The sequence below is a fragment of the Alternaria conjuncta genome (genome assembly GCF_024043145.1).
Source record: "Alternaria conjuncta strain BMP 0040 chromosome Unknown scaffold_3, whole genome shotgun sequence".
Classification (NCBI taxonomy): domain Eukaryota; kingdom Fungi; phylum Ascomycota; class Dothideomycetes; order Pleosporales; family Pleosporaceae; genus Alternaria; species Alternaria conjuncta.
In genome coordinates, this window is record NW_026250092.1 from 2,333,540 (window position 1) to 2,360,931 (window position 27,392).

Here is a 27,392-nt window from a genome sequence, read left to right on the forward strand (position 1 = left end):
TTTGATCTCCCATCGCTCCTTCCTGGCACCAACAGCAGCATATGATTGTGGCGTACTTTGGTTGATGAGATGAGATTTCACTGAGATCCATGGTTGCGATACACTGAAGCCAACCTGGGAAGGCTTACATTCGACACGTGATTCCCTTGCCGTTTCTGCCTGCGCGTTCCTCTATGCGAGTACTTATTCGCTGCGCCTTCCGGATTAATTTACGGTGCAGCGTAACGATAACCCCCACCCTCAACCCGCGCAATCACCATGAATCTTCCTCATCTCCTCTCGTCCTCGCTAGCGCCAGTGCAGGAGACTCTCATTTCGTACCTCGGCCCGAAGGAGTTCTCGACATTGATTGAAGTATCGACAGGCGTTCGTACTGCGCTCATCAGCGGGCTTCCTTCATGCTACCAGAACATTGAGACAAAACTCAAAACCTTCTTCCAGGATCCCAAGGCGTTCAGACAAGTTCAAGCCAACACCGGCGCAATCATTGGCGGTGACTTTGCCCGCAAGTTCATTGCTAACGAGCTGCAAACCCCCGTGCAAGAACTATACATCTATACACAGTACTCAGAGGTTAAGCCCTTGGACCTCCGTGCCCCGATATTCGACTTCCTGGAGCAAGAACGGTGGATCGCTGATGAGTACAACATGACGGGCTTGACCATATTCCGAAAGCCGCAGGCCGAGTATGATGGGTTGACCGTCTGTGTCTTTGATTCGAGGGATTCTCCTCTATGCAAATTGCTCCACGCGGCTTCATCTACCGCGACATTAAACTTTATCACTTGGAACAGGGCATACTCTTTGTTCCCGCAGACTACCTTTATCGACAAGCAGTGTTACGTATTGCAGAACCTGCCTGCGGATAAGACCGCGGGTATGGTAAAGCGACATGGTGATTACCTTCGGGGTCTGACATGCGACGGTATCCAGACTCGATTTCTGCATTGGGAAGATAAGTATACGAACCTTGTTACTCGCCCCCGCCGCGTCGGCGATAAGTATACGTATACGATTGGACTTGACCCTACAGGTATCGATTGCAGCACATTAGCGATACCGCAGACTGTCGTGGAGTTATCTACCTTTAAAATCAAGCTCTGGCATTGGAGAAACAGCAATGGTGGACGTGGGCCGATCACAAGTTACGTTATGAGTGCAATTGGCGTGGATAGCGCTGTCCTCAAACAGTCCTATGTAGTCCTGCATGAAGACGAAAAAGATCAATGGGAGCCCGACCAGCCGGCACCATCTAGGCTCTTTAAGAAGACGATCCATCTTGTATGCCAGATCAGTGGCTTGACGATATTGGAGCTTGCAAAACTGCCAGAGAGCGACCGCCCTATCGAATACAACAACGTTATTAACGGGAGGTCTCGCGAGGCGTTCGGGTGGAAAAGCACCAAGGTACCAGAGACGTGGTCATACTACGACGACGACTTTATGAAGCAGCTGGGGAAGCTGTGGAGGGAGCACGAACGCGACGAGATGGAGAAGGGCGATGATCGGACTAGCCAGTAATGAGAGCGACTGGAGGCGAAGCCGGAGCAAGTCGGCGTTTCGTCGGACGAGAGCGAGGATGAAGCGGCTTGATGAAGAGCGGTTAGTCGCGCGTGTGGATGAGGTATGTTTACAATAAAATGGCGTCAGTGCGAGTTAAAGAACTCGTAGACAACTTGTGGTATAATGTCAGTCATCCAGCTGAATTAGCGTCATAGATAGCGGTGGCCAGCGTGAGGCGGAAGGACAATTGGCGTTCTGAACCCAAGCCTTCCATATCTGTTTGTATGATCGTTCGCAGTTGCCTGAAGGTTGCAGACTTCGACTTGATGATGAGTTGCCGTGCTGATGATCGTGCGTACTGGCCGATGCGGGGTTCTTTGTGACAAAGCGCGTGGATGAACCTGAAATCGGAGGTTGTCGTATGATCATCCCAACTATGCGCAACCATACGGGGTGTAGATGGGATGAATTGGATGGCGACGCGGTGACGCGATGTGAGGTGCTGAACTGAGGAGTCGCTTCCGTGAAGAGGAGAATGGTGTCAGCCAAGCCGCTAACGTCCGAATGCGGCTGTGACGCGTTCAGTCGCGCCGTCGACGCGTCGGAACTTCATCAGCAACACCCGCCGCTCTCTACCACCAATGCATTCGCGCTCCGCCCTCCGCCGTGATGGATCTCATTGCCAAGGCGCTCTTGGTACCTCAGGATGCTTATTGCGCTTCACGATTGCTGTTTTGGGAGTTCCCAATTCACTGTCAACGAACTACTGATCGACAGCAACCAATGAAGGACCCATTCACGATGCCGCCTTTTGTGAAACTTGCGCATCAGTGCTATCACGGTTCCAATTGGTGACAGAAGCTCTTGCAGAACAATTGAGCTATTCTTTTACATACTTTACGACAGTATTTAATTCTGCCTTTGGAAAGTCCACATCTATCGTCTGAACATTCTCCAGCCGACGTCGGTATCAGTGTTGTACTTGCATTCATCATAGTCTCACAGCGTACAAGACTTTCCCCCATGGATTCTCTCGGCGGCAAGCAAACATGGTCGAACACAGCCCTCGAATTAACTGTGCTATCGCGATGCTCAAGTAGCAAACTCGCGAAGATGATGAGATTCACTAAGCGGAAGCGCCTCGACAGATTAAAAATATGTGTGAGATTTTCCTTTCCACCCATCACCAGCTTACAACCTTCCAAGCTCTTAACCAGTCACTCTTTTCAACTCGACCGATCGGAATCCGGGTGATACTCGCAACCTCTCTCGACACATCGACCCTGTCCACCGAAGGCATTATGTCTCAAGGCCACTACCAGGACAATAACAGTTCTTCTGACTTCCTCGACGACATCCTCAACATGAGCCCTCAAGACCTGCAACTCCTCTATGAAGCTCAATTCCAGACAACTATGGATAACGAGGGCGCAATGCTGTCTGCCAGTGGCGACCCTGTGTACTTCGCTCAACCTGGCATCCAAGACTATGGTGTAGGGAACTACCAGCCGGATCATATTCCTCTATATGCACCTGACGATGGTCAGCATCAACACGGCTTCGATGGATACAGCCAACCGACACTTGATCAGCCTTCATCCCAACATTATGCAGGTACCCCACCTCCTCGTTATTCATCCATAGAGCCTGCCAGTGCCACAAATGAGCCAACACACACGGTGGACGTACACTCGCCATTAGACCCTTTTTACCAACACATTACACCCAGCCAATCGGCACCCTCTCAAGCTGCTGCAATAGCTCCAGTTCAACCCAGGTTCTTTGGACTGTCATTTCGGAATCTGGCAGAAGCGAAGGATAGCATGCTTAACCGCTATATCGAAAAGGACTGGATGCCGCCTCCCAATGACAGCACTATTCCGACTACTGACGAAGACCGAGCTGGACACGTCGCTGAGCTACTAGCAGCAATGAAAGACACTTCTGCCTGTCCGGACAACCAAGACAAGGACCGATTTGCGAAACGATTGACTCCAGGTGCCAAAAAGGCGATTTATGAAGACCAGATGGAGAAGGTGTGCTGGCAGCTAGTTGACACCGCTGAGAAACTACATGCCTTCGGCCCGAAATCATTCTCCATCTACGACACAACGCCACTGGAGACGATGTGGGACTGCCGCAACTTTACCTTTGGTGAGCGTATAGAAAGTCTCTGTGAGCTCTTGCGGCTTTCCAAGAGCCGGTGCTTCTCGCTGCTCAAGGGTGAGAATCTTGAAACTACTGTGGGTGCGGCTCCCCAGAAGATTACGGGTACAATCCTGAACAATGGACAGAATAAAAACCGCCAGAAGTATATCGCGGAAGGTCGAACGAGGGTGAAGGAGAAAACGGCTACGACGTCACCTGAAGATCAAGCCTCTGTCACGGACGGTAATGAGGAACTCGATTCCAGTGTCGCAATGACTCTGCCTTCGAACGACCTTGAGGAAGAGTTGGATTTAGATGTCGCGACGAGCCTGCAATCATCAGAGCCTCTGCCACCTGCCAACGTCGGAACGAGTATCATCGGCGACGTCCAATCGAACAATACCCAGACTGTCTCTCAGTACGCGGGCGACAATGGCGGGCAGTACGAGAACAACCAGCATGTCACTGGGAACTCTTATTATTATGGCCCTCAACCTGTCCTCCCTCACTCCGTGTCATCGCCCGGGATGCTTCCATCAGGCATGCTTTCGTCGAACAAGCTTTCACCGAACATGCTTTCGCCATCCGCCTCGTACGCCCCGACTACAACGCCATCGATGCACGGAATCTATTCCCCGAGCACGCAGCCATCACCGGTGACACCTTGGACGCCGTCGCCGTCTTATATGCCGCACATGACCGAAGGCTATCCGCACACTCCATACCAACACCCATTTGCCATTCCTAGACCCAACCGAGTGTTGAAACGTGGTGCCGAAGATGCGCAGCTCGAGGCATATTTAGATTGGCCGAATCAGCGTCCATGCTTTGAAACTCGTGAGAACCCACGCTACTAGAAATGGAACAGATTTTAAAAGAGAGTGAAGGCGTTGAGAGCCTTTGAAGAATGCTTCAGTTTGTAGGACTGTTAGTAGCTGCTGTATGTGCAGCTCATCGTACCAGTGTCATGTTACAGTAGACTTTAGTATTAGATAGGAACACGAACAAGTTATAGTACATAGCCTCCGTTCTGTGACAGCATCGAGTAGAAGTGACTCTTGTTCCGTCGAGTTCATAGATCAGACTGGAGCGGGAGCCGCAGAAACTTCAGACTATTCAGACGCTTCAGGTTTTGGGGGAGCTGTTGGACCTTCCCGAGCGCTTCTCTCGACCCATTCTACTAAAAGCTTCGGAATTCCGGAGGAGCCTTGCTTCAGTAGTGCCTTTGCATTATGCTGAGGAAGGAGTCTCTTGCCACTCTTCAGGAATTCGGTAGTCAGAACTCTGGGTTCTTCCGTGTCGACGGGTGGTCGTTTCGTGATGAACGCCCACCAGACTATGCAACACGTCAGTCTGGCGAATTGAGATGGCGAAATGGATCATCGTACGCCCTTTCTGAACATACGAGTTCTTCCACCTCATCTCATGTGCTGGAAAAGACTCTTCGCGAGGTTTACCAATAGCAGGATGGCCTAGATGCGGGTGCGATCAGCCAAAAGCTCCCTCACATGAAGTTGGTACAGAGAACCTCACGCCACCCATAAATAGCAGTCGTCTTCGCTACCGGATCGATCCAATCCATCGAAGGGTCTCCATGAACACACTTGCTGTATTGGTATGTCCATTCTTCCTCTCCGTCTTGTTTTTCTACATGCCAACCAAGAGTGTCGCGGAAAAGGTTTGCCGTCTGCTCATTGCTGGTATAACCGATGAGCTGCTCTCCCTCCATCATGACATAGGTCACCTTCCATAGATATTGCTCAAGACCGACCTCAGGGTGATATATGGCTTGATTCCGAGCCAACACGTCCGAGTTGGCAATCATCAGCTTAGAGAAGGCGTACTTTTGTTGTCCCTCTCGTGTCGACAGGTCATAGGAGGTTGACATTTTGACTGGGTCACCTCTCTTGCAGCGCTATCGAGAAGAGAGACATCTAAGGATCGCCGAGCCAACTTTATACTCCAAAGAGTATAAGCAATCACATAACATGATTGGATTGCCTCTGTTTGTCGTGAGTCGTACTGTCCGGCAAACGCCTACGAGGTGAATGATCTGTCTTCATTGAGAGAGGGTCGACGTCGAGATAGTCGTCGCAGGGCCTGGGGTACTAGGATGGGTGAGGAGCGCGTCCAGGAGAAGGCGCATGTATGATACCGAAAGTGGCATACTCAACGCCATGAGTCACCCATCCATCTCGTTATTATCCTCACTCTTCTTTCCCCACATCCCCTCTCGCCCACTCAGGTCCCTGCCCTTCTTCCTGGTCTTTCGCCAACTTTTTCTCGAGCTCCAGCCTAGCTTTCTCGCCAAACTTCTTTTCCCACTCCTTATCTCTCTCTTTCTGGGGCGCCGCGAACTGCGTACTCAGACCACCTCGACTCTTGACTTGCATCTTCTTCTCCGCAGCCTCATTCTGCTTCAACTGCTCTTCGGCGCTCTGTATCCTGCGCTTGAGACTGATCTCGAACATGTCTCTTCCCTTGTGCCTCCCCTTAAGCCCGTTGTCGTCCTTGTCGAAGTAGACGGCCCAGCGCAGCCCTTCCTTGCCCCACGGGGTGTCCGGGTCTTCGTCGGCGCCGTCCCATTCGTCGATGGCCATGAAGCCCTCCCAGCCTTCGAATGTGAGGTGCGTCTCGTCTTCGGTCCAGTCCCAGACGCCGACATGATGTATGATGCTGCCGGTGCGATTCGAGTAGCGTAGCTCGTACGTCTTCTTGTCGCAGTAGACCCAGTTCAGCATCGGCGGGTCGTCGCTGATCGTGGTAACCAATCCCCTCTCCGGCGGACTCCTGTCTTCATCTGGGTATGCAATGTAAAAGCCTGCAAATGCATGCAGAGGCTCCTTCCCTTCCCCATCTATCCCGTCCGGCCACATGGGCTTGTTGTCCGCGTCCCTGGGCACGACCCAGACTTTATCGCGGCGCACGACGAGGATGCCATTGTCGATTTCTTCTTTCGCGATCGGATCGGGGTCGTCGCAGGCTACGAGGCAGTTGAACTTCCACATGCGCGACTCGTTGGCGGCTTCTTCGTTCTGCTTCTTTTGGTGCTCGACACCTTGCGCGACGCCGGTTACGACGGGGATGGCGACGACGCAGCCGCCGAGGAAGATGCTTAGGGGAAGCGCCATTTCGGACTATGCGATTGAGGGGTAAGGAATCGGGTTTAGGGCGGTGACATCGTGGGAGGTCGGAAGGCTGCTGTCTGGTGTGCTTCAGTCGACGGTGGGATGCGAAATCGCGTTGCGTCATGATCGACAGGGAGCCTTCCCCGATAGAGACTAGTAATCTACCCGTCGCTGCCACGGTGCATCCAGACTCACGGAACGACATCTTCTTGGCTTCATGTAACCTCCACGGTCAGCGCCAAATTGTTTCTTTCGTTTCCAGTCCAAACCGCATTTTTGGTGTTTGTTCAGTGTACGCGCGCTCCACGAGACCGCGATGACTAACCCCAGCTTGCGGTTGGCTCAAAGCGCAGACAATACAACACATGCTAGTTGCTTGCTGACAGAGGGAGATTCATGATGTTAACTATGGTACGATTTATTATTGCGACATGGTCATTCGCTAGAGTAGTAAACGGCATAATTCTGGTTGGTCGGCTGGACCTGCTCTCATCCAGCCGACCAGAGTTCGGAATGGATAGTCGCCTAGAGTCAGAGGTACCTATCGTACCATGGAGGAAACTGTAGATTCTGGTAGGTTTGCTACCCATATATAATATACTCTTATGTTCTCATTCAAAGTCCATCTTTTCATCGCATCCCATCAACATCTTCTCCAACAAAATGTTTCGTCTCCTTCTAGCAACCGCCGCCGACACAATGTGCATGCATCCAGACCACCTGGGCGAAGATTGCAATACGCAATACATACCGTCATCGTATCTGGCCCTGAAACATCGCAAAGCATCCAGCAAGCCTGTTAGAACTGGCCGTCCACTCCGGTCGAGTGTCCCAAGAACTTTCTACCGAGCGAGAAGCCCATCGCCATGCCCATTCACCTACCAGCCACCAGCGCGAGACTTGGAGCAATTTCCGGCATATGAAGAAAATGACGGCGACTGGGAAGACTGGAAGCGGAATAATGGAAAGGTTACAGTAAATGACCATGACATCGGCCACTGCATTCGACACTGCGAACATCGCATATGCCGCTCCATTACCGACAAAGACAGGAAGCGCAATATCGAGCCCAAAGCATGCAGATGTTGCAGGCGACTTCCTATTCTCGAAGATACCACTTTCAGGCAGGAAAGGATATCGCGTCTTCGACTCCAGGATATCCTGGCCGCCCAAAGAGCATATGAGAACACTGACTATGGCGAGGCAATCACCATAGACCTAAAATCCGCCACCGCCCTAGTCAGAAAGATGCGAAGCATGGGATATCTTGATGTTACAAAATATATCCGCGGATCCAAACACTTCACGAAGAGCACCACACTGTACCCCTCGCAATACCTCGCCGCTACCCGCGCAGCCAACATCATCATCTCCAAACTCCTCAACTACCTATCAATCACGCTATCGCCCCTCGAGAACCAAACCCGCACCCTCACCATCGCAGATCTGGTGAAAGAGATGACGGAAGTCATGCGCCTGGACATCTTCTGGTGGGTATCTGAATGGTGTTTCCGCAACCAGGTGGAAAGAAGGGATAATGCTGCGGAGAGAGCATGGAAGTTGAAAGGGTGCTTTGGCTTAGCGAGAAGAACTTGGATTAAGGGGACGATGAGTAGGGGAGTTGAGCTGTTGTTTGAGAGGATGGAGGGGATTGTGGAGATGGTTGTTGCGGTGTTGTCGTGGTGGGATAAGGAGATAAGAACGGAGAGGATGAAGAAGACCTGGTGGGAGTTTGAGAGCTGTGGGAGTGAGGAAAGCAGCGAGAGCGGAGAGAGCAGCGACAGCGAGGAGAGCTGCGATTTTACCTGGGATTAGTGTACTTGATGTCTCGTACGCCTGATCAGTATCATCGCAAGCAATCAAAGAGTGAAAGCTTCCGTGTGCATCCACTACCATCAATCCATGCTTGAGCAAACCCGAACACAGCGCTTAATGTACACTTCATATGCGCACAACGTCCCTCTTCAGACAACCAAAACCATCTCAACCAAAACCATTGTATTTCACTCCCTCCCCCGAGCAAACACCAATCAAGCACCCTTTCATCCGCAAACATGAAGTTCACAGAAACGGACTTCCTGTCCACATCCCCACCTCCACCCCTACCTCCACGCTCATCCCTCCGCATCAAAATCCCGTCCTACAGCCTCCGCCTCCCCGTCGCACCTCCATCCCCGCTCTTCGACGGTATAAACGAAGACACAAACACCCACCGCTTCCCCGCCTTCCAAGACGTCCTCAACATACGCAAGAGCGTGCCGCCACCTGAACCACACTGTACACTCCATTGCAACCACGGAGTTTGTGTGAAGCAGATGATAGAAGGGTTTGGTAACCCGCTGTGTCAATGCGTTTTAGAGGAGGAGGAGGAGGAGTGGAGTGTGGAGTGGTACCGGCCTGCTATGGAGCTTGAAGAACTGGATTTGATGTCTATTGCTCAGAATACGGAGAAGTTTAGTCCGGCGCAGGAGATTGACATACATATCGAGGACGCGATGAGGGTAGTCGCGTATCTTCAACCGCGCGCTTTGGCTCGTGCGATGGACGACGGGTTTCTGAGGCGCGCTATGCTGGCTGATTTCGGGCAGGATGAAGAGGTCACGACGCGCGATGCGGTTCATCGATTCTTCTATTTGATGAGGGTATACTTCGATCGTACAGTCCATGCACCAGGTCACCGCGTCGTCACGATTGAGCAGCTGCGATGCGAGTTGGACGTGTATGTTTGGACGCTGCTGGATGAGTGGATCATGAAGCATTGCGACCGGAAGACGCAGCGTTTGTTGCTGAAGCATAACGGCCCGGAGTGCATTTTGGCAGCCACGTTTGGTGCTCCGGCGGAGGTGCTGGAGCTGTGGTATAAGTGTGTTGAAGATATTGTTGGGGTACTGATATGGCGGGATGAAGAGGTCAGGTGGCGGAGACTGGAAGGCGTGATTGGGTTTTGTGTTGTGTTAATCATGCTCTTCTTATTAGTCAGTATTTTGCTTTGGGGAAGTTTGGTGTCGCATGTCTAGTGGCGGTAAGGCCGAGTCAAAGAGGAGAGTTCTTGGTATCAGCATTTAGTTATGAGGGTTCTACACCAAACCGCACTTTCGAGGCCGATACGATTGCGGCGTATCATCCCATTCAAGTCAAATTCATGAGCTCATCTTTCCAGGTACTCAGCATGGGGCAGATCGCTATCTGCATGTGCGTATGCTGGAACGAGTAGGCCTTCATCAGCCCAACAAAATGCAGACACGCAGCAATCACCACAGCGATGTGGAAGATCTGGTGCGATGAGAGCCACATGTCAAATTTGCCTTGCTTCCAACACTCTGGGAATTGCATCTGTCTTCTGTTAGTCCAGCTATCGTTGAGCGTTGCAAGGCACGACTACATACCATAAAAGGACCCAGACTAGCCAGGCAGACGAAGCCGCAAGCCAACCCCCATCGTAAGCCTGCCATTTCGTCCATTCGTTCCCAACCATACAATTGAATACCCCTCCACAGCGGAAAAATACCAGCGGCGGCAAAAGAGACGAAAAGCGGAACTACAAGGGCCTGTGCCCAAGACTTGGAAGCCAGAGGCGAAGCGAAGAAGAGCAGCATGACAGCGCCAAAAGCTGTGAACTATATTTCATGTCAGCAGCTTCCAACCCATGTCGTAGAAACAAATCAACTTACGATAAGCATATAGGTTCGCATGAGCTCTACCTCGCAGGTGAACGTGTAGTACAGCGTCGCAATCAAACTGCCCCAGATAAGACACGTGATGCCCGCAAAGTCCAACTGCTTGCCAGCCGTCGCCACAGATTCTGAATGGTCGAGGATGATATGGTACGTGACGGAGAACGACATGCACAGTATCACACCGCCGAGGAATGCAGACAATGCCAGTAAATCACCGTTGCGTGGGGAGGGGAACCACTGTTTTGGACCGCCTAGTTGCGGTAGGTTGTAGGTGGTGAGAAGCAAAACAATGACCAAGAAGAATAGGTGGGTGTAGATGTTTCCGGTCTCGTTATGGAGGTATGTGAGGCTTTTGATGGATTGGCGGTATGAATTGCGGGCGGAACGGTATTTGCTGACGATGTATTGGTTTTCTTGGCGCCACCCTGGTAATTGTCCGTAGTTGACGAGCGGATTCTCGATGGAAGGATCGTGCTTTTGCCCTACAGCGGTATTTTCTGATCCTGATGACATCTTCTCGTTTTGATTGCGCATGTTGTTCTTGGTGATAGTAATCTGGGCGATGTACTGCTGCAACGTCGAGCAGTCGTAGCTATAATAACTGATATGACCCACATCTTCTCGCATATGACGTCTGCCACGGCTGTGCTAAAACAGGTACAATAATTGGCGTCGCGTTGGCTAAACGTTGACAACTTCTTGGAGTGTACTCCGCAATAATGGTAGCACGCTCGACTTGTATTCGCATTTGAAGGCGAGGTAGCCGGCTGCTCGGCAGTCTTAGGTTTGCTTAGCTCAATGTTCGACTGGTAGACTACCATTAGGCCAAATCTGGGGATGCAGTCTGCTTGGCGCACGATTAGGCCTCTGGAAACCGTTGGGCGGGAATCCGTAGCGTTGCCGCAACTCCGTCGTTCCAAGACTATGGAAGTCTAGAACCTCATTCTCGACGTACTGACTGGTCTTTAGATGGAGGACTGTGTGCTTGCTAGACCCCGAAACCGACTTTCATCTGGTTGAGTTGTGAGGATACGTCTCCATATGATGTTGCCACGCCACTAGATCTGATCTAGATTTGCACGTCTTTTGCTGGTCTCGCAGCAGTCGAGACTACGGCGAGTGGTATGATACGTTGCATTGAAGTGCATCGATTCTCCAAACATTTCTCACTAAGCACATAGACTTCGGCGAGCCCACCTTTTCCGTCTGGTTGAGGTGACGTAGCAGTAGTAGCAATTTCTACAGTCTATAGCAAGAAAAAACAAAGTGATGGCATGTCGTGCTATATGCTCCACAAAGAATCATCAGCAGAAGTATCGGAAATCCACTCCGCCCAACACTCACTGCTGGTGTCGACATATTGCTCTGCGATATCCAAAGTCTTCCATTCGTTTCCCAACATCCTCATACCCATCAGCAACGGCCGTTGGCTCACATGCTTGGAGAGATTGGGATTTTCATTCATGTCGTGATGATCCAGCGTGAGTATAAAATGCGGACGGGCACCGGCTGTGAATGCACGCCGTCTTGGGTATGATAGCTGCAGTACGCTTGGAGGCAGGGTGGCCAAGTTCTCTCGCATACGCTCGACTTGGTCCCTCCAATCCAATAGTACGGTCGCCGCATGTGCGTTTAGTATACTTGTTAGATGGGATAGACGTATTCCGTCCTTGTTGTAAATGCGGGCCACTAGCTTATTAATGTGTGCAGTCCCCTCCAGCCACTGATCACTCGGAGTGTAAATGCCGATGCAACTACACGGTGGGTCGGTGACAAAGTGCGATCCTATATGGGAGTACAAGGGTCCAAGCGGGAAGTTGAGCGGGTGAAGGAGGCCTCCAGTGGGAGCATTGGTGTTTAAGTAAATGTGACAGCGACCGCGATATGTCTCGAATCCGCCGGTGTATAGGCGCTCTAGACACGGATGCAACCTGAACTGCGTGAAGTCCAGCCACTGCGGCTGCGGTTTGAAGTCGTTGTCTGGGGCGGGGTTAATGTCCCAAGCCACGCGATATGCGTAGCGCACGAGTTCTGCGACGGATGGCTTAAGCATATGCGATTGAGTAAGCCGAGCGGGTGCGTACGTCCATATGTTCCATCCGTTTGTATCCAGGAGAATCGAACACATTGCGTGGACCTTTTCTTCGAAAGCGAGTAGCTCTTCGGGGGTTACACGAAGGTTAACATTGTTAGTCGAACACACATCGGAGTATTCGACCGGGTTCTGATGCGGTGTATCTTCGAAGGGGTTCTGGAGAATGCGCTTCACAGTCGCTCGCCATAGCGTACAGACTTGGCCGGCGTGCAGTTGGGTCTGAAGGTCCGCGCTGTATAAGATCTGCTCGACCAGTTCCGCTATGTTCAAAACGCGGTGAGCAGCGGATGCAGTCGACGATGGATTCCGACCATGTTTATTACTCGGATCTGAAGTTGAAGGCGACGGCCCTAAAGCAACTGGGTATCTGGCAAGCTGTGCATCGACTAGAGCCACAAGGGAATCCTTCCAAGCATGCCACCTACGCACAGACGTGAGATTGATGTTTCTAGCTGCCGCGTCCAAAAAGAGGCTACGCCTTTCGCTCAAACTAGGGCCAGATGTCGCGCTGTACTCGGGGCTCTCAAAATAGGCTGCCGCGTCAAGCAATCGGGCTCGTAGTTCCAGAGGAATGGGCGATGGAGAAATTAGGGTAGAAATGGCCAATGGATTAAATGGGGTAGTGGTCAATGGAGCCTCGATGCCAAACCATTTGAGCAAAAGGTTGTTTTCCGTAGCAGCATCGCTTGCCTGCAGGGGGAGGGTGGTGTCTGCCATTCTAAGAGTGAGCTAGAGGGTGATGTCAGGTTGTCGGTGGGTCGCGCGGCGCTACCTCGGTCACACGCTGACTAATCCACTAGCCGGAGCTCGAACAAAACTCTCCGCGCCGCCGCCACCCTCTCTTCTTTTCCATATAGAAAGTTGCACCCACGAAATTTGACCTCACTCTTTGTTCCTCTACAAGATTGAAGTTGACATAAGCTGGGGAGAACGAACATCTTTGCCCCCAAGAACTGCCTGCCCCTACCGAATGGGCTGTCGGTCCCGTGGCTCCGAGACATTCCCTTAAGAAATTTTCATCATTGCGACGTCTCCCTTCGCCTCGAACGATACCGACACGTATACGCACGAGTGACACGATGGATGCATAAGCGCGACCAAGGCGGTAGAAGTGATCGCTTTGGAAGCGCTGTACAATAAGATGGCCCGTAAGACCAAGGCGATTGACCACATGGTCAATCGCATGAGCAAAGTGCGGCTGGTGGATGAGCGCGCTGCCCCGCCGCCCGATGCTCAAGACGATGCGCAGGAAGATGACAAGAAAGCTGGGAAGCGCCAGCCCTTCCGCTTCTTTGATCTGCCATCCGAGCTGCGGCTGCGCATATACGAAGAGCTCTTAGTCTTCCCCAAGACCATCGACCTCGACCCTACGAACTACCGCACCGTCGCCCCCGCCCTCCGCCTCTTCCTCGTCGACCACCGCATGCACGACGAAGCGTCGCGCGTCTTCTACGGTCGCAACACCTTTCGCGTATTCCCCATCCACGGCCGCTACATAAACCGCAAGCACCCGCTACTTGCATGGTTCCCTCGCAAATACCGTGCGCTCCTTACGCGCTTAGAGCTGCGACTGGGGCCGGGCTTCACGAAACCGCCGAAATGCTGGGTCGTGGATAGCCGGCTGGGTCTGGCAGCGGTGAAGAAGGTGTACAAATTGAAAATCTTTGTAGAGATTGACCCGGCATCGAACGAGGTGTTTGAGGGCTGGCGCGTGGGGAACAACTTCTATACCGAGTACTGCGTCGGGCTGCTGAGAGGCTTGCTCGCGCAGGTGCCGTCGATTGACGACGTAGAGTTTGACGCATATCCAAGCGTGTCCAAAGACAGCCCGCTTCTCAAAGGCTTGGTAGAAGAGACCAGGCTCAATCAGAAGCGCGTTGCCTGGGGCCCTGAGAGGGGCTGGGACAAGATTGTCGAGGTTGACCTGGCCAGCGTGCTGCAGAAGATGGGGCTTGGCGCTCAATGAAATGAGTCTGCCCTGTAGCATTCGCGCTGTCATGCTATGCGCTGCATATGTCGCGTCACTTTATGTATATTCATGTATCATTCTTCAATGCTTGATTCGCATACCCAAAGTTGCTTGTTTAGTTTGCTCTTTCCCTTTTTAGTCGCTGTAATAATGTTCGGGAATGGGGTGTGGCGTTCAGCCGCGCCTGCCCAACTGGGTGTGAAAACTCGGCCCCGCTCTCGGCCTGCCTACAACACCCGTTCTGGTCCCGTAACCTCATCGTTCCCCACAAAATCTCGTGCTGATCACACAAAACAGCCTTGCCTCTGTCGGAGCACAATGCAGGAAGGACCTGGCAAAGATCAAGTTGCAGACTACGAACCAGCGTCACATACCGCGCACATCCCTCACACCACCATGTCTGCGCCCGCCCACGCCGTAACGGACGACGACACTTACGTATACGCACTTTTCGACCAGAGCGATTTCGATCAGTCCTCGCAGAAGCCGCCTCCCTCCTGACACCAATAACACGGCGCGACTTGACAAGGAAACCGACACGGGTGTTCGGTCCTCGCATTCGCTTGGTTTACCAACGCATCCTCTTCACATACAAAGAGAATGTTTGTAATATGAACGTCACATTCAACTCTCATCACGTAGACTCTTCTGACTTCACTGCGCGCACGGATGTTGTCGTATCCGCTGCCGTATATATTGGGGCGTGTCCTAGACTTCGACTCTACTCCACTAGACCTCGCGCTTTTTCTGTCAGAGCTACTACTCCTCCATATCACCAACAACTACCAGAATTGTACGTAATCAAAGACATGAGCGCGACAAACGACGATTCCGCTTCCGTGATACCTGGCCAAACCATGTCGATGCAGTCACACCCCATCAACCCAGAGGCACCGTCTCTCTTGACAATACCAGGCGAAGTGCGCAATGCTATCTTCGAGGCTCTATTCGAGTTAGGCCACCCCATTACAATCTCCCGCGATCGGTATGCGTACGGCGACTCCTCATGTTACCAGTCGGGAGACGTACGTGGCATCGCGCTACTTCGAACATGCCGTCAAATCCACGAGGAAATTATTGGTATTCTCTACAGTCGGAATATCTTCTGTGTAAGTCTGGCGGACGACCCCTACATTACTGATCCAATTCCATGGGCAATGGCCTGGCTCGACGATATTGGGATACAGTCTTCCTCTGTTCGACATCTTCAAACTCACATCTACAACGTATTCCACGGTCGAGATGATGTCATCAATATATCACCTATACTACATCAAGTATGGGAGCCTGATCATGCGGCTTTGAAGGTTGAACTTCTCCCTAGATGGTATCCGGAATGGGACCCACCAGGTGACGATCTTAACAGAACAGCCGAGATAAACGCTGTCTCATGTAACAGGCAGATGGCTACAATCATTGATGATCCGTCAGGAATGATCAAAAGGTTCTGTTCCGTGCCTTCATTACTGCGAGAAGTTTGCCTAAACTTCCTGGACCACCATGCTCACCTTCATTACTATGAATCAACTTACAGCGGCGACCGCCCGCTAGCTATGGACATTATTGATATAGTCGACAACGGTGCTGAGAGTACGTTTTCGAAAAGAAGACCGGTTACGGACATCAAACGCATTATGTCGTCCTACGAAATTCGAAACTCCATCTTGACGATGGCATTGTGTCCAGACGAGGACATCATCTTTGACCTCACAAGCCGGACAACAAACGTGGATGTGGCTTACATCGTATCGGTCACTACTTGCTTGACTGGTACACACGAGGTCGGTTTCCGGGAAAGAGCGTTCAGTGTCACATTGACAAGTATGAGTACCCTGGCAGCTTTCACCGCGGAACTAAAGATACTCCGCGGACTGCCTCTCGGAAGTCCTATGAGCATAATCATTCGCTACTATCTGGACAACAATGCCTCCTTGGACGATGTACGGCTCGATGCTCTCGCGCTTTTGCATGCGACGGGGTGTCGCTACTCATCAAAGCCTGTGTGCATCGAGGTCTACAGCAAATCTGGCACTACCCCAATCAAGAGCTACACTATCTCTCTTGAGGATATACGACATAGCATCCTTCTCTTCATGTACCAGATCTTCAAGAAAACTCCAGAGCATATGCTAGCGCAACTACCAAGGATCTGGACGAGTGGCAGGGGCGAAGCGCGGGAAGCCGAGTGGGACTTGAGCAAGTGTTCTATCAAGCCGATCGTAAATGAGAACGTGGGAATCAGCTCGACAATCATTCAATCACGCTACGAAGAGATTAAAGGGATGTTCGAAAGCATGCTCACTCCAGGCAATTTTCCGCCTGACTCTATGGGTGATTCCGCAATACGATTGTGGTACTAGGTAGGCGATGGAATTTGCTGCATACAGTCTATCAAATATGAACAAGTCAAGAGTGACTACAATAATGTATACTTCAAACTAGAAATTAACATGTGGTATACTCAATGCGACATGCATCCGGTCGTCCCTTGATGCCAGGTGCTGTGGATTAAAATAATAGCGTCACCGCACCTCATACAACTAAGTACTACTGAAACATTGAGAGGCAATATAGACCTCTATAGTAAAATTTGCTATATTCAACACGTATTTGGTCCCTCTTCCGAATTGGCTGACCTTGTCAATCGTCAAATACACCAAACACGTACATCGAGCCTCGGTACAGTGCAATCTAATCCAGCTTCGCAAACCTTCCTTCGCGTAAGTACAGTTCCCATCGTAAGAAGTTCTGTGGTTATCGCTATCCATGACGTAGCTCTTTCCATTTGGTGCAGCAAACGGCCGCAGTCTTGGCAGTTGCCCTCTCTCACCTCAGAATCCTCGACTCTGCAAGCTTTTCCCACTAGCGGCGATTACCCTTCTTTCCCCTCTCACACACCCATTTCAAGATACTGATCGCCAGCGATACGGCGACTGAGACGATCCTCGCAGCGTGACAGCGAGCGACATGAGTGCGACACCCGGTACCACAGCCGGTGGCGCGACTCCCGCTACTGTCAGTGACGCAGAATCAAGCGACATGGCTGTCACCAGGATCGCGAACACGCAAAAAGACACGGAAGCGGCGACTGCAACGGACAACGTTCCGCCGCCAGTCTCGCACCCAATCGACCCGAATGCGCCTTCATTGTTGACTCTGCCCGGAGAAGTTCGCAACGCCATCTACGAGGCACTCTTCATTCACGAATATCCTATTCAGATCCATGCGAAGAACATCAATCGACTCGGCTACCACTCCGGCTACCGCTCCGACAGTATTATCTCCGGAACTGCGCTCCTCCAGTCATGTTGTCAAATCCAGTATGAGGCCACTGGTGTCTTGTACGCACGAAACGTGTTCCGTTTAGGGCTCCCCGAAGATGCGGACCAGCGTAGTGGCACTATTTGGGCTATGGACTGGCTTCGCATAATTGGCAAACAGTCGTCTTCTCTTCGCGTCATCCAGCTTGATGTCAACAACTTGCTTGACGCCGACGAAACCTTAGAAGTCCTACCAATACTGGAGTATACCTGGAAGCTGGAACACAAGAAAATGAACGTCCTATTTGTGGCACCACTCGAAGTGCACAGTAGTAAATCCTACTTCCAAAGCAATCGGGAATGGTCCGCCAGCCACATGGCTAGGATTAACAAAAGCTTGAGTACGCTCACCGCTGATCCCTCGAACCTTCTTAGGAAGTATTGGAATTCTAAAATGCTGTTGAGGGTCGGACTCGATACAGATGAATCGGAAGTATACGTTTCATACCGCCATAATGACTCTGGTGGTGGTAACTGGATGACGAAAGGCCGCATGTCAATCAGCGATGAAGGCGAGCTGCGTGTGATCCCGCCGAACAGGAACACAGAGTTTTGCGACCTCATGAGTATATACTCCGTTAGGAAGAGGCTTTTCGATTTGTTCCAGCCCCCAGGAGTTGAACTAACCTTCGACTTGGCGCACCAGACTACAAACAGCAACCTTAGAAGCCTAGCTGGGGTGAATCGTTGGTTACGTCACGAAGCCATCTCAGAAGTCTGCGATGTCAATTCAACCTTCAACTCAGCAACTTCGACGCCGAAATACAACTTTGCGACCGAGCTGGAGAGATTCACAGCCATCCGGCTACGGGGTCGCCCACGCTACTTTCATCTGTATTTCGACCTACCGAAGCACTCTACTCTTGAAGATGTTCGGTTCGATGCACTGCTACTTTTATCTGCGATGGATTCGGTCAACCGCAAAGTCCATTTAGAGATCGAGGTACGCCATCCGCTTGATTCTGAGACACCAAACCACTGCTTCACGTTGTCCCTAGACCAACTAAAAGTTGGCGTTCTTCTCTTCATATACGATTTTCTGAAGACCTATCCCAACCGTGCCGATCTTCCGTGCCCTACTATCTGGACAAATGGATTTGGTCAAGCGAAAGAAGCGTCATGGCAAAATGAGCTCGGGTTGGACACACTGGTTAATTCATACCTGGACAACAGTTATAAGGTGACTGGGTGGGTTGATTACAAACTCACGAATGACTGGAATTGGCTGGTCAACAGTCATCTCGGTCCTTGCGTCAAGGGCTCGTTGTTAGAGTTCCTTAGGAAGTCACACAGGTGGGGATATAGGTATGATCTGACGATATTATCGGGATAATTCGCTAATGCGTTCTAGCTTTTCGAATGCGGATTCGAGCTCTCCACTGCGTTTTTGAAGCTCTCGTGTCAAGGGGGTTCTTTCCATCGCACCAAGGACGAATTGGGATACGGTGGAGGTTCAGTGATGACTTCCGTTCCTCTGAAACCCACTTTCCCGCTCCTCGGTCTATCACATGGTTTTATCGTGCTCGTTCTTCATTTCTGTATTCCCCAGCAACTGGTCCTCTGATCATGGGAAGGAACTTGCCGCACACGAAAGCGTTTGAGTTCGTTACCTCTTCATCAGCGAAACTGCAAGCATCATAGGATGTATGGATGTGTCTAGCTCGATAGCGCAAACGATATAGCAACCAATTCATAAAAGAAAAGTAAGAGTCTTAGTCCTTGAAACGAACAAACAAGATCGAGCCGAGGCACGGGAGTTATCGGATACGTTTGCAGGTATAAAGTGATCTCTATGAATCCGATGGCGAGCTTCTGCATGGTCGCATTATATATTGTTATTGGTCTACACGACGAAGACGCAATCGCAGGCACTGACATAGGTTATGGAGGCGCGTTGCATACGCGGATGACACGTATGAACAATGATCGCGGTTCTGCTGCTCCTAGAGACTAGGCAATTAGGCAAGCATCAATGTCGTTGTGGACTCGCATTGCGACGTAGGATGCTCGTGGGCTGCGCGCGGGGAAGGAGTGCACGCGACAACCAATCACAGCACAGCAGACAAATGATGACGCGTTACGTCATCGTGTCACTAGTCGAAGTCGCGCTTTCTGCCTTTCCGACGACACCAACAACACAACAGCTCAGCGCCCACTCGTAGTATCGCGCGAAGGCATTTTACTTTCCACACTTCAAAGGCGAGCGTACAAATGTGGTATCTTTATTGCACTCCTATCATCGGTTCTTTGCGCTGACAACGCCAATACAACTCTCCGAGCTTCTAGCCGCATACTGAAATCGCGCCTCCGGAAAGCATCTCGCTGGCTATCGCCGCGCACACGGAAACGAACGAACCCTTAAGCCATATCTCTTCTACTCAGCTGCCGCCCTCACGAACAAACGCTCGATATCGGGAAGCATGTCCAATGGGTTCTCGCTCGCATCCAATGCCTGGTCCTCGACAAATCCGCCATCCCTGTCAACGTATGGCTGGGGGTCAAGTTCCCAATTCTGGTTCTTACAGAATCTAGCCAGACGAACGTTGCAGAACACAATCGACTTCAGTTCTTTGATGAGGCAGCGCTGACTGCTGTCACAGGAGGCGTCCTCATTCGGATCCTTGAACATGCGTACGATTGCAACCTGGAGAAATGGCTTTGCCGCTACGATATCGTCCATTGCACTGACAAGTCGTCGTCCGCAACACCTCACATAGCGATGCAGACCCCACGCCACGCGGCGATACCGGATATACTGGGGCAGGACGAATGTGATCTTGTTGAGTCGATGGGCGCCCGCCAGCATCCAAGCCAGACTATGCCACGAGTCTTCGAAGTCTAGTCGTGGGAAGCGCTTACGGAGTTTCCCTTTTGTCCACGGATACGGGAAAGGCATGTGGTCGTATACCTCGTGTGTGCGAAGCCAGGTGTGTGGGTTCCAGTGTGAGGCCATGCAACCGCGGTCCTCCGAGCGGCAAGGTATAGCCATGGTCATGGATTTCATGAAGCCCAGGTTCCTCGGTCCAATCTTTGTCGCGAACGCATACGCTACCATGTGGCCGTTGAGACCCGAGAAGCGGAACTCATTGTTGCCGTAAAAGACCTCGGTGGCTTCAGCGCACACTTGCTTGCATGTACGTAGCAAGCCGAGGTTGCGTGCGCCGCGTCTGCCGAACATTTTTCGAAGTCTAGACCCGTTGCGTACTCTTCGGTAATACTCGGTATCCATGTCTCCGGTCTCTGGCCACAGCTCGATCGGCTCGTCGAATTCAAGGGCATGCCCGTAGATCATCAGACGGATTTCGAGAGGCATATCGAGGAAGCCGACGTTTTGAGGCTTGTTCTACAGACTTGTGAGTATAACATTATGTGTCCAGATCCATAGGGTACTTACCACAGGCTTCTGGAACTTACGTTCACCGTAGATCTGAGTATATCGACGGTATGGACGGAGGTCGTCACAGGAGTGGACAAGGAACGCACGCTTAGCGTTCAGCTTTCCCATCTTCTCGGTGTGCGTTGCTTGCGCCTCCTGTTCTCGCTTCAATCTCGATTCTTCCTTCTTTTTTATCTCAGCGCGCGCTATCTGCACCTCCTGCTCGCGCTTCAGTTGAGCTTCTTCTTTCTTGATCTCCTCCTGAGCCGCTTCCGCTTGCTCAGGAGCCTTGTGCATGGTCTCGGCATTCTGTTGCGGCTCACCACCCGAACCTGCTTGAGCAACCTTCCGAGCTTTCCGCGCTCGCCGTCTAGCCGATGCACTCATCTTCTTGCGCTCGATATTCTCGGGCAAAACGCTACCTGGAGAAGTAGACATGCCTTGGGTCTTTTGCTAACGTGTAGAAATCTTCGGGTTGGTTGACTGGTTCGTTGAGATCTTGACCAGGGCCCGGAAGCGGGCGGTCATATATAGGGGTGCAGTACACTCACGCCAAGTCTGTGCATCACGCATTAGGCTCCAAGTCGAAACCTCTGATCGTTGTGGTCGAACTACGCTCGCCACTGGGGGCCAGAGAACCTTCGACTATTTCACTCAGAGCCCGATTTCCTCAGGAGTTCATTCGGTAGCGAGCGGAGCCTGTACCGTACCATCAGCGTCCGACACCAATAAGTTTTTAGGCCTTGACCCAACTTCTGCGGCGTGCGATACACCATCACGGCACAACAGCAAAAGAATCAAGAACATTTGAACGATGAACGTTACGTTGTATTGCAATAACTATTCAAGCATCCTCAGTTCCCTCCTGACTCCCCACCCTGACCTCCATTGGTAGTGCAGTTAACCTGACTCTCAATCCCGTCAATGTTCAAGCAAGTGTACTGGTTCGTTCCACTCGGGCTCGTAACATTAACATTCTCGATGTTGATGTTTGAGCAAACTGCCGGGCTGGAGCAGACCAGATACCCAACAAGCGGGTCGTACTTCTTGCTGGTTGTGCCGTGGAAGTTCTTGACTGTGATGTCGGAGATGGTGAGGTTGGAGGGGAACTATTATCACGTTAGTTTTCGAACAAGACTTGGTTGGTGGGAAGTAAGAGCGTACCTGGTTGCAAAGAGTCAAGTTCTTCTGACCGTAGCATTGAGTAATCTCAATCGCGTAGTCGACGTTCGAGATGGTCATGCCGTCGTACGTGATGTTCTTGACAGCACCGCCACCACCTCCACCCTGAAGATCACCGGAGAGAGCGGAAGAAGCACCAGGCCAGACCTTGATACGCGCGCCGTCCGATGCATTCGACATACTGATGTTGTACACGTAAATGTTCTCGACGATATCAACTTCGCCTGGGTACTGGCCAAGAGAACCGACACTAATACCGTGGCTACCGTTGCAGATCAAGTTCTGAACAACGATGTTGGTGCTGTTAGGCTTGAACGACACGCAATCGTCGCCGTTGTCGATGTGCGAGTTCTGGATGACAATGTTGTCTGAACGGTACGTGTCCCAGCCATCCGTGTTTTTAGCGGGGTTCTTGCTCTTGCTGCCACCGAAGATGTCGATGTTGTCGAATACAACGTCGGTGGAGTTGGCAACGAACGTGTACCACTGCGGACTGTATCTGAACTTTAGATCAGAGATAGTGGCGCCTTCTGCGCCGATGACACCGAAGAGGATGGGTCGCAGGATGTAGATATCCTCGGCGTAGAGGTCATACCAGGCCTGGCCGTTTCCGTCTAGGGTGCCGCCGCCGTAGACATTAACATCCTTGCCGCCGAGCTGGAAGAAAGTGGTGGCGTTTTGGTAGATTTGCTTGAAGGAGTTGGCTTGCCAGTAGTCTGTGTCGTTTGTGAATTGGATGGAGCCTTGGATGTCTTTTTGACGGTTAGCGCTGCAATATCGTAGCTTTTTGAAGGCGACATACCCAGATCAATGCTGTTGAGGAAAGTGAGATCCAGCGCGGTTCCAATGGTAAACTTCTGGTCCTTCGGGAAAACGACATGACCGCCGTTGTTGCACTGCTTGATCGCCTGCAGGATGTTGGCGGAATCATCCTTGCCGTTTCCGAGAGCCTTGACGTTGCAGGTCTTGGTTCGTGGCGGCGATGCCGGGCATGCCTTCTTCGGGTGATAAGGATACGCCGGATGGTGTGGCCTCTTCGACGCGACTACCTTGACGCTTCGCTCATCGAGAGGTGTCGATAGTACTGCTGATGCTTGCAGCAAAGCGCACGTGAAAAGCTCGGTGACGCGCATATTGGCAAACGTATATGTCGATTTTCTTAATTGACAAGCTGGGGGTCAACGTCTGTAGCTCACAAAGCATCGCGACCCCGACCACCTAATATACCCCCATCGCATCACCCCCAGCCGTCCGAGCCGCGGCCTTGGCCCTGGAACCAGCTCAAGATACCCGCTCCCGTAAAATTGGATGGCGCGGAGGAACTCTTTCGATCATCCCCTTCATCCTGGGGTCCCCTCACGGCCACAGGTGGCTAAACGGGTCATGGCTGTGGCGCTAAGCCAAGATCAGCGAAGCTTTCCCCACACTCCTGGGCGCTTGGCCAGCGCCATTGGTGGAGTTTCTGCGACCCCAGATTTCCGGTGCGTGCTCGCCCCACGACAAATCGCAAAAGACGGTCTACGGCTTCTACGCGTCAACGGCTGTGTTTCTGGGGTGAGCAGCTGAGTGAACGTGGCGGGCGAAGATTTTGCCGCGGAACGGCCGGCGTGGTTAAGCAAGTGGTGGCTGCTTGGAAGGGCTGGGCTGAGGTGCGATGCTTCTTCCATCATGGGGATGGGCTTACCGCGATTACTTATCCGGGCGGGCTCCGGTAATTTCGTACTTGTTGTATACCAACCCCTTCTTCTCCTGAGGTCTTCAACAGTTATCTGTTTATCCCGTAAAAAGAACTGGATGAACGCAAAAGCTACTTATGAAATACCCAGAGCCAAGCCCACTGTCTTCGTTCCGTCCCGAAAGCTTAGCAGCAGGATTTCCCTGCCAATGCAACGACGTGCGAACAGCCATCGAGAAGAGAAATATTGAGACACCTAACCGTTCAGATGGTTTAGTCACTACGTTCTATCCTCGATCTCCCCCAGTAGACGTTTCAGACACGTCATGTTGAGATATCGCTATCATTCGTCTCACTCCGAAGTGTAAGCTGGACGGGAATACCATGTGAACTCCGATCATAGGACCGATACTAGAATCATGGCTTGCATACCAGCACCGCGGAAGTAAAATGTGCATCCGCTGGACCAGGGTCTGCGTCATTCGCTTGAGCCTGCCACGACGTCTGTAGAATTGACGAGACGACAGCTCGTCTCTTGGACCATCAACTACATGTGAGGAATAACGCGGGATGAGAGAGGATTCAGTGTGAAATCACGTTGGTGAGAAGGAATGAAAAGCCGGTAGAAGAAAGAATTGCTATGCTACGACGAGAGATAAGCTCCCAGTGGCGGTAGGCCGACATCGCTATGCAACGATTGAGGTGATGCACTCAATATACATCGTAACGCTACCCAAAACCATGCTATGCAACCCGCAACTCCCAACCCCAGCCGAAAGCAGAAAACATTCATACAATACAGAGGAAAAGAACATTGACCAACATTCATTCCATCCCCAAAGCAACACTTTGCCTCATCTTCCATCCCGGCGATCCTCTCAACCAGTGTAAGAGCGATAACCCATGCCACCCGCGTCCTCAAACACACACCCAGCCATACCCATTCCCATCCCAACATCCTCGCGCCAGCCCCCCTGATCTACAGGCGTCCTCGGCTCATCCGCACTCGGACTAGGACTATTAGAAAACAAACCCCCATCAGGACTCTGCTCAAGCACATACGCCGTATCTCCAATAGGCAAACCGTGTGACAGAGGTTGCGATAAGGAGTGTGCGGAAATGGTGCGCGATAGATCGTGGTGGTGTCGCGACATTGGACTACCCGGGTAGGAGCGTGTGGGTGGTGAGAAGAGATCGAGATGGGCGTGGTGGTGTGGACCAAGGACGTTGGCGTTGGGGTTATTGAGGGTGAAGTCATCGGTCCGAGAAGAAGACGACGACGGGTAGCCAAAGTCCACGTCGCTTCCGTAGTATGGGCTCGGAGGGTAGGCGTCGGCTGGTACACTGCGATAATTCGGATCGAAAGCCGCGGGCACAGATCGAGACATGTACTGGTCGTTGCCATTACGGTATCCGTCTTGCATTCTTCCACTTCGTTTCATCCTTGCTGAACGACGTGCAGCTTGACCGCCTTTGGCGCCGGAGGCTTGTCGCTGGGGCTGTGGTTGCTGGGTCCGGTGGCCGCGCTTGTTGGGCTGCTTGCTGCGGTAGCGGGTTGTGGATTTGACGCCTTCGCGAATGGCTTCGTCGGTCAAGCGCCACATGAAGCCTTTTCGGGACTCTTCTCCTGGTTGGTCGACTTTCTCGAAGGCCTGGGCAGATTAGTATGTACTAGAGGAGGGAGGTAGAACGGTGGAGGAAGAGCATATATGACTTACCCCATTCATTGACAGATTGTGTCGAATGCTGTTCTGCCAGCCTTTTGTCTCCGAGGCGCTGGCTTTGTCGGTGTTGGCCTTGAACCACTCGTAAATATCGCGGAGGATCATTGTATTATTGGGCGCGTTGAGGAGGGCTTGGTAGATCAGCTGCGCGTAAGGCTGCTCTTTATCGATGACGCCGTCTCCAGAGAGGTCATGGGGATGTCGAGGGGGATCGTCGTGAGGAGTGGATGCGCGAGTCAGGTCGGAGTACGGGCTCTGGTAGCCATTGGAATCCTCGACCTTCATATGCGCACCATACGGATGATGGTCGAAGTCGTTGCTCAGTTGCATGAGCTGGCCGCTGATCTCATGGTCTGACAAGTCCATAGCGTCAAGGTGGTTAGGCGGTTCGATGTGGTATGCGGTGGGTGGATGCGAGTCGGTCATACTGATATCGGCAGGAAGGCCAGAGAGGTCAACGCCGGTGTAGGATCGGGGGCAGCTTGCGTTGGAATACTGAGTCGGGTACGCGATACCGAAGTTGTCGTTGTAGGACATTCCGTTCTCGGCGTAGTTGTAGAAGTCTCCGGTACCAGGTGGAAACGGGTTAGACGCATTGTAACCCGCGCCATTCTGGGTCATGGAGTTGAGGAGGAAGTTGGTCGGCGCAGTCCACTGCATTGGCTCTTGGTCGTCGAGGCTCATGGCAGAGTGCGGGGTAGTGTCGTTGTTGGAAGGTGCAGGTCCCTGATCGGAAGGTGCGGTGAGCGGGACCTCAATAGGCAGTCTGGGGGAAAGAGACAACACCGGGTTATGGGTGTGAAAGGGAAGCGGGGCACAAAAAGCGTCTTTGGAGGACTGGAAGGGCTCACAAAAGGCGTCTTGAGATGACTGGACGTGGTCGAATTCAGCACCCACGTCTGCGGAGGAAGGCCGATGAGGTGATTGCGCATGTGGCATAGCTGTTGTGTTGTCGGCCTCCCAAGGGTCTGGACGGTAGAGATAAGGAACGTATCGATACGAATACGCCAACGTGTTGTGTGAAACCAAAAGACTGGCAGAAAACGAGAGTAGTAAAAGGCGATGCTCACAAATGAAGCGGCAGTCAAGACGTTAACATGCTCCGCCATGCCCCGGCGAATGGGATTGCCTGGAAACCTGGTCATTGTCACCTAGACGATTCTTGCGCGGGTTCCGACTGCCAGCACACCTGCAGGCTTGACGCTGCAGCGTCGCTTGTATGGACAAACAAAGGATGAGATCTCATCGCAAGGACGGCGGATCTGAGGACCCTGGCCGCAGGCGCAGCTGCAGACGTGATGTCACGGAGCGACAAGTACCGGTACAGCATCGCCGCCCCACGGCCCGAGACGCAGCCTAGAGACCTTCATTGCACTACTCCATCAACCAGTGTGAATGACTCTCTGTACCACCACTGCAGCCAACGATTGCCTGCTTGACACCGGCATACGGGAAGGCGCATACGTCCACTCATAACATCGAAAGCGCATACGGGGTGGCCCACTTGTAACATCGAAACGTCCATCGGCCTGCACGGCAGTCTCCCGCTCTTCGATGTTCCTGTCCGGCTTCTGTGCATGTCCTGGAAATTGTCC

At 52.0% G+C, this 27,392-nt stretch overlaps 10 protein-coding genes across 10 annotated transcripts; 5 read left to right on the forward strand and 5 right to left on the reverse strand.

The window, feature by feature from the left end:
• Nucleotides 1–258: 258 nt before the first annotated feature.
• Nucleotides 259–1,521, forward strand: J4E85_002761 (uncharacterized protein; the record flags this gene model as incomplete). Its single annotated transcript, XM_051467035.1, has 1 exon — nt 259–1,521. The coding sequence occupies one exon, from the start codon at nt 259–261 to the stop codon at nt 1,519–1,521; it is 1,263 nt and encodes a 420-aa protein (XP_051329890.1).
• A 1,283-nt stretch (nt 1,522–2,804) lies between these two features.
• J4E85_002762 (uncharacterized protein) lies at nt 2,805–4,399 on the forward strand (the record flags this gene model as incomplete). Its single annotated transcript, XM_051467036.1, has 2 exons — nt 2,805–4,093; nt 4,192–4,399. 2 exons carry the CDS (start codon nt 2,805–2,807, stop codon nt 4,397–4,399), a joined length of 1,497 nt encoding a protein of 498 aa, XP_051329891.1.
• Nucleotides 4,400–5,858: 1,459 nt separating this feature from the next.
• J4E85_002763 (uncharacterized protein) lies at nt 5,859–6,782 on the reverse strand (the record flags this gene model as incomplete). The annotated part of the gene is made up of 1 exon (XM_051467037.1): nt 5,859–6,782. One exon carries the CDS (start codon nt 6,780–6,782, stop codon nt 5,859–5,861), a length of 924 nt encoding a protein of 307 aa, XP_051329892.1.
• Nucleotides 6,783–9,908: 3,126 nt separating this feature from the next.
• J4E85_002764 (uncharacterized protein) lies at nt 9,909–11,083 on the reverse strand (the record flags this gene model as incomplete). Its single annotated transcript, XM_051467038.1, has 3 exons — nt 9,909–10,112; nt 10,166–10,396; nt 10,451–11,083. The coding sequence occupies 3 exons, from the start codon at nt 11,081–11,083 to the stop codon at nt 9,909–9,911; spliced, it is 1,068 nt and encodes a 355-aa protein (XP_051329893.1).
• A 2,639-nt stretch (nt 11,084–13,722) lies between these two features.
• On the forward strand, nt 13,723–14,517 carry J4E85_002765 (uncharacterized protein; the record flags this gene model as incomplete). Its single annotated transcript, XM_051467039.1, has 1 exon — nt 13,723–14,517. The coding sequence occupies one exon, from the start codon at nt 13,723–13,725 to the stop codon at nt 14,515–14,517; it is 795 nt and encodes a 264-aa protein (XP_051329894.1).
• Nucleotides 14,518–16,073: 1,556 nt separating this feature from the next.
• J4E85_002766 (uncharacterized protein) lies at nt 16,074–16,880 on the forward strand (the record flags this gene model as incomplete). The annotated part of the gene is made up of 1 exon (XM_051467040.1): nt 16,074–16,880. The coding sequence occupies one exon, from the start codon at nt 16,074–16,076 to the stop codon at nt 16,878–16,880; it is 807 nt and encodes a 268-aa protein (XP_051329895.1).
• A 607-nt stretch (nt 16,881–17,487) lies between these two features.
• Nucleotides 17,488–18,847, forward strand: J4E85_002767 (uncharacterized protein; the record flags this gene model as incomplete). Its single annotated transcript, XM_051467041.1, has 2 exons — nt 17,488–18,783; nt 18,839–18,847. The coding sequence occupies 2 exons, from the start codon at nt 17,488–17,490 to the stop codon at nt 18,845–18,847; spliced, it is 1,305 nt and encodes a 434-aa protein (XP_051329896.1).
• Nucleotides 18,848–20,214: 1,367 nt separating this feature from the next.
• Nucleotides 20,215–21,654, reverse strand: J4E85_002768 (uncharacterized protein; the record flags this gene model as incomplete). The annotated part of the gene is made up of 2 exons (XM_051467042.1): nt 20,215–21,183; nt 21,235–21,654. The coding sequence occupies 2 exons, from the start codon at nt 21,652–21,654 to the stop codon at nt 20,215–20,217; spliced, it is 1,389 nt and encodes a 462-aa protein (XP_051329897.1).
• A 416-nt stretch (nt 21,655–22,070) lies between these two features.
• Nucleotides 22,071–23,531, reverse strand: PGX1 (Exopolygalacturonase; the record flags this gene model as incomplete). The annotated part of the gene is made up of 3 exons (XM_051467043.1): nt 22,071–22,325; nt 22,381–23,150; nt 23,201–23,531. The coding sequence occupies 3 exons, from the start codon at nt 23,529–23,531 to the stop codon at nt 22,071–22,073; spliced, it is 1,356 nt and encodes a 451-aa protein (XP_051329898.1).
• Nucleotides 23,532–24,951: 1,420 nt separating this feature from the next.
• On the reverse strand, nt 24,952–26,481 carry J4E85_002770 (uncharacterized protein; the record flags this gene model as incomplete). Its single annotated transcript, XM_051467044.1, has 2 exons — nt 24,952–25,725; nt 25,792–26,481. The coding sequence occupies 2 exons, from the start codon at nt 26,479–26,481 to the stop codon at nt 24,952–24,954; spliced, it is 1,464 nt and encodes a 487-aa protein (XP_051329899.1).
• Nucleotides 26,482–27,392: the final 911 nt, after the last annotated feature.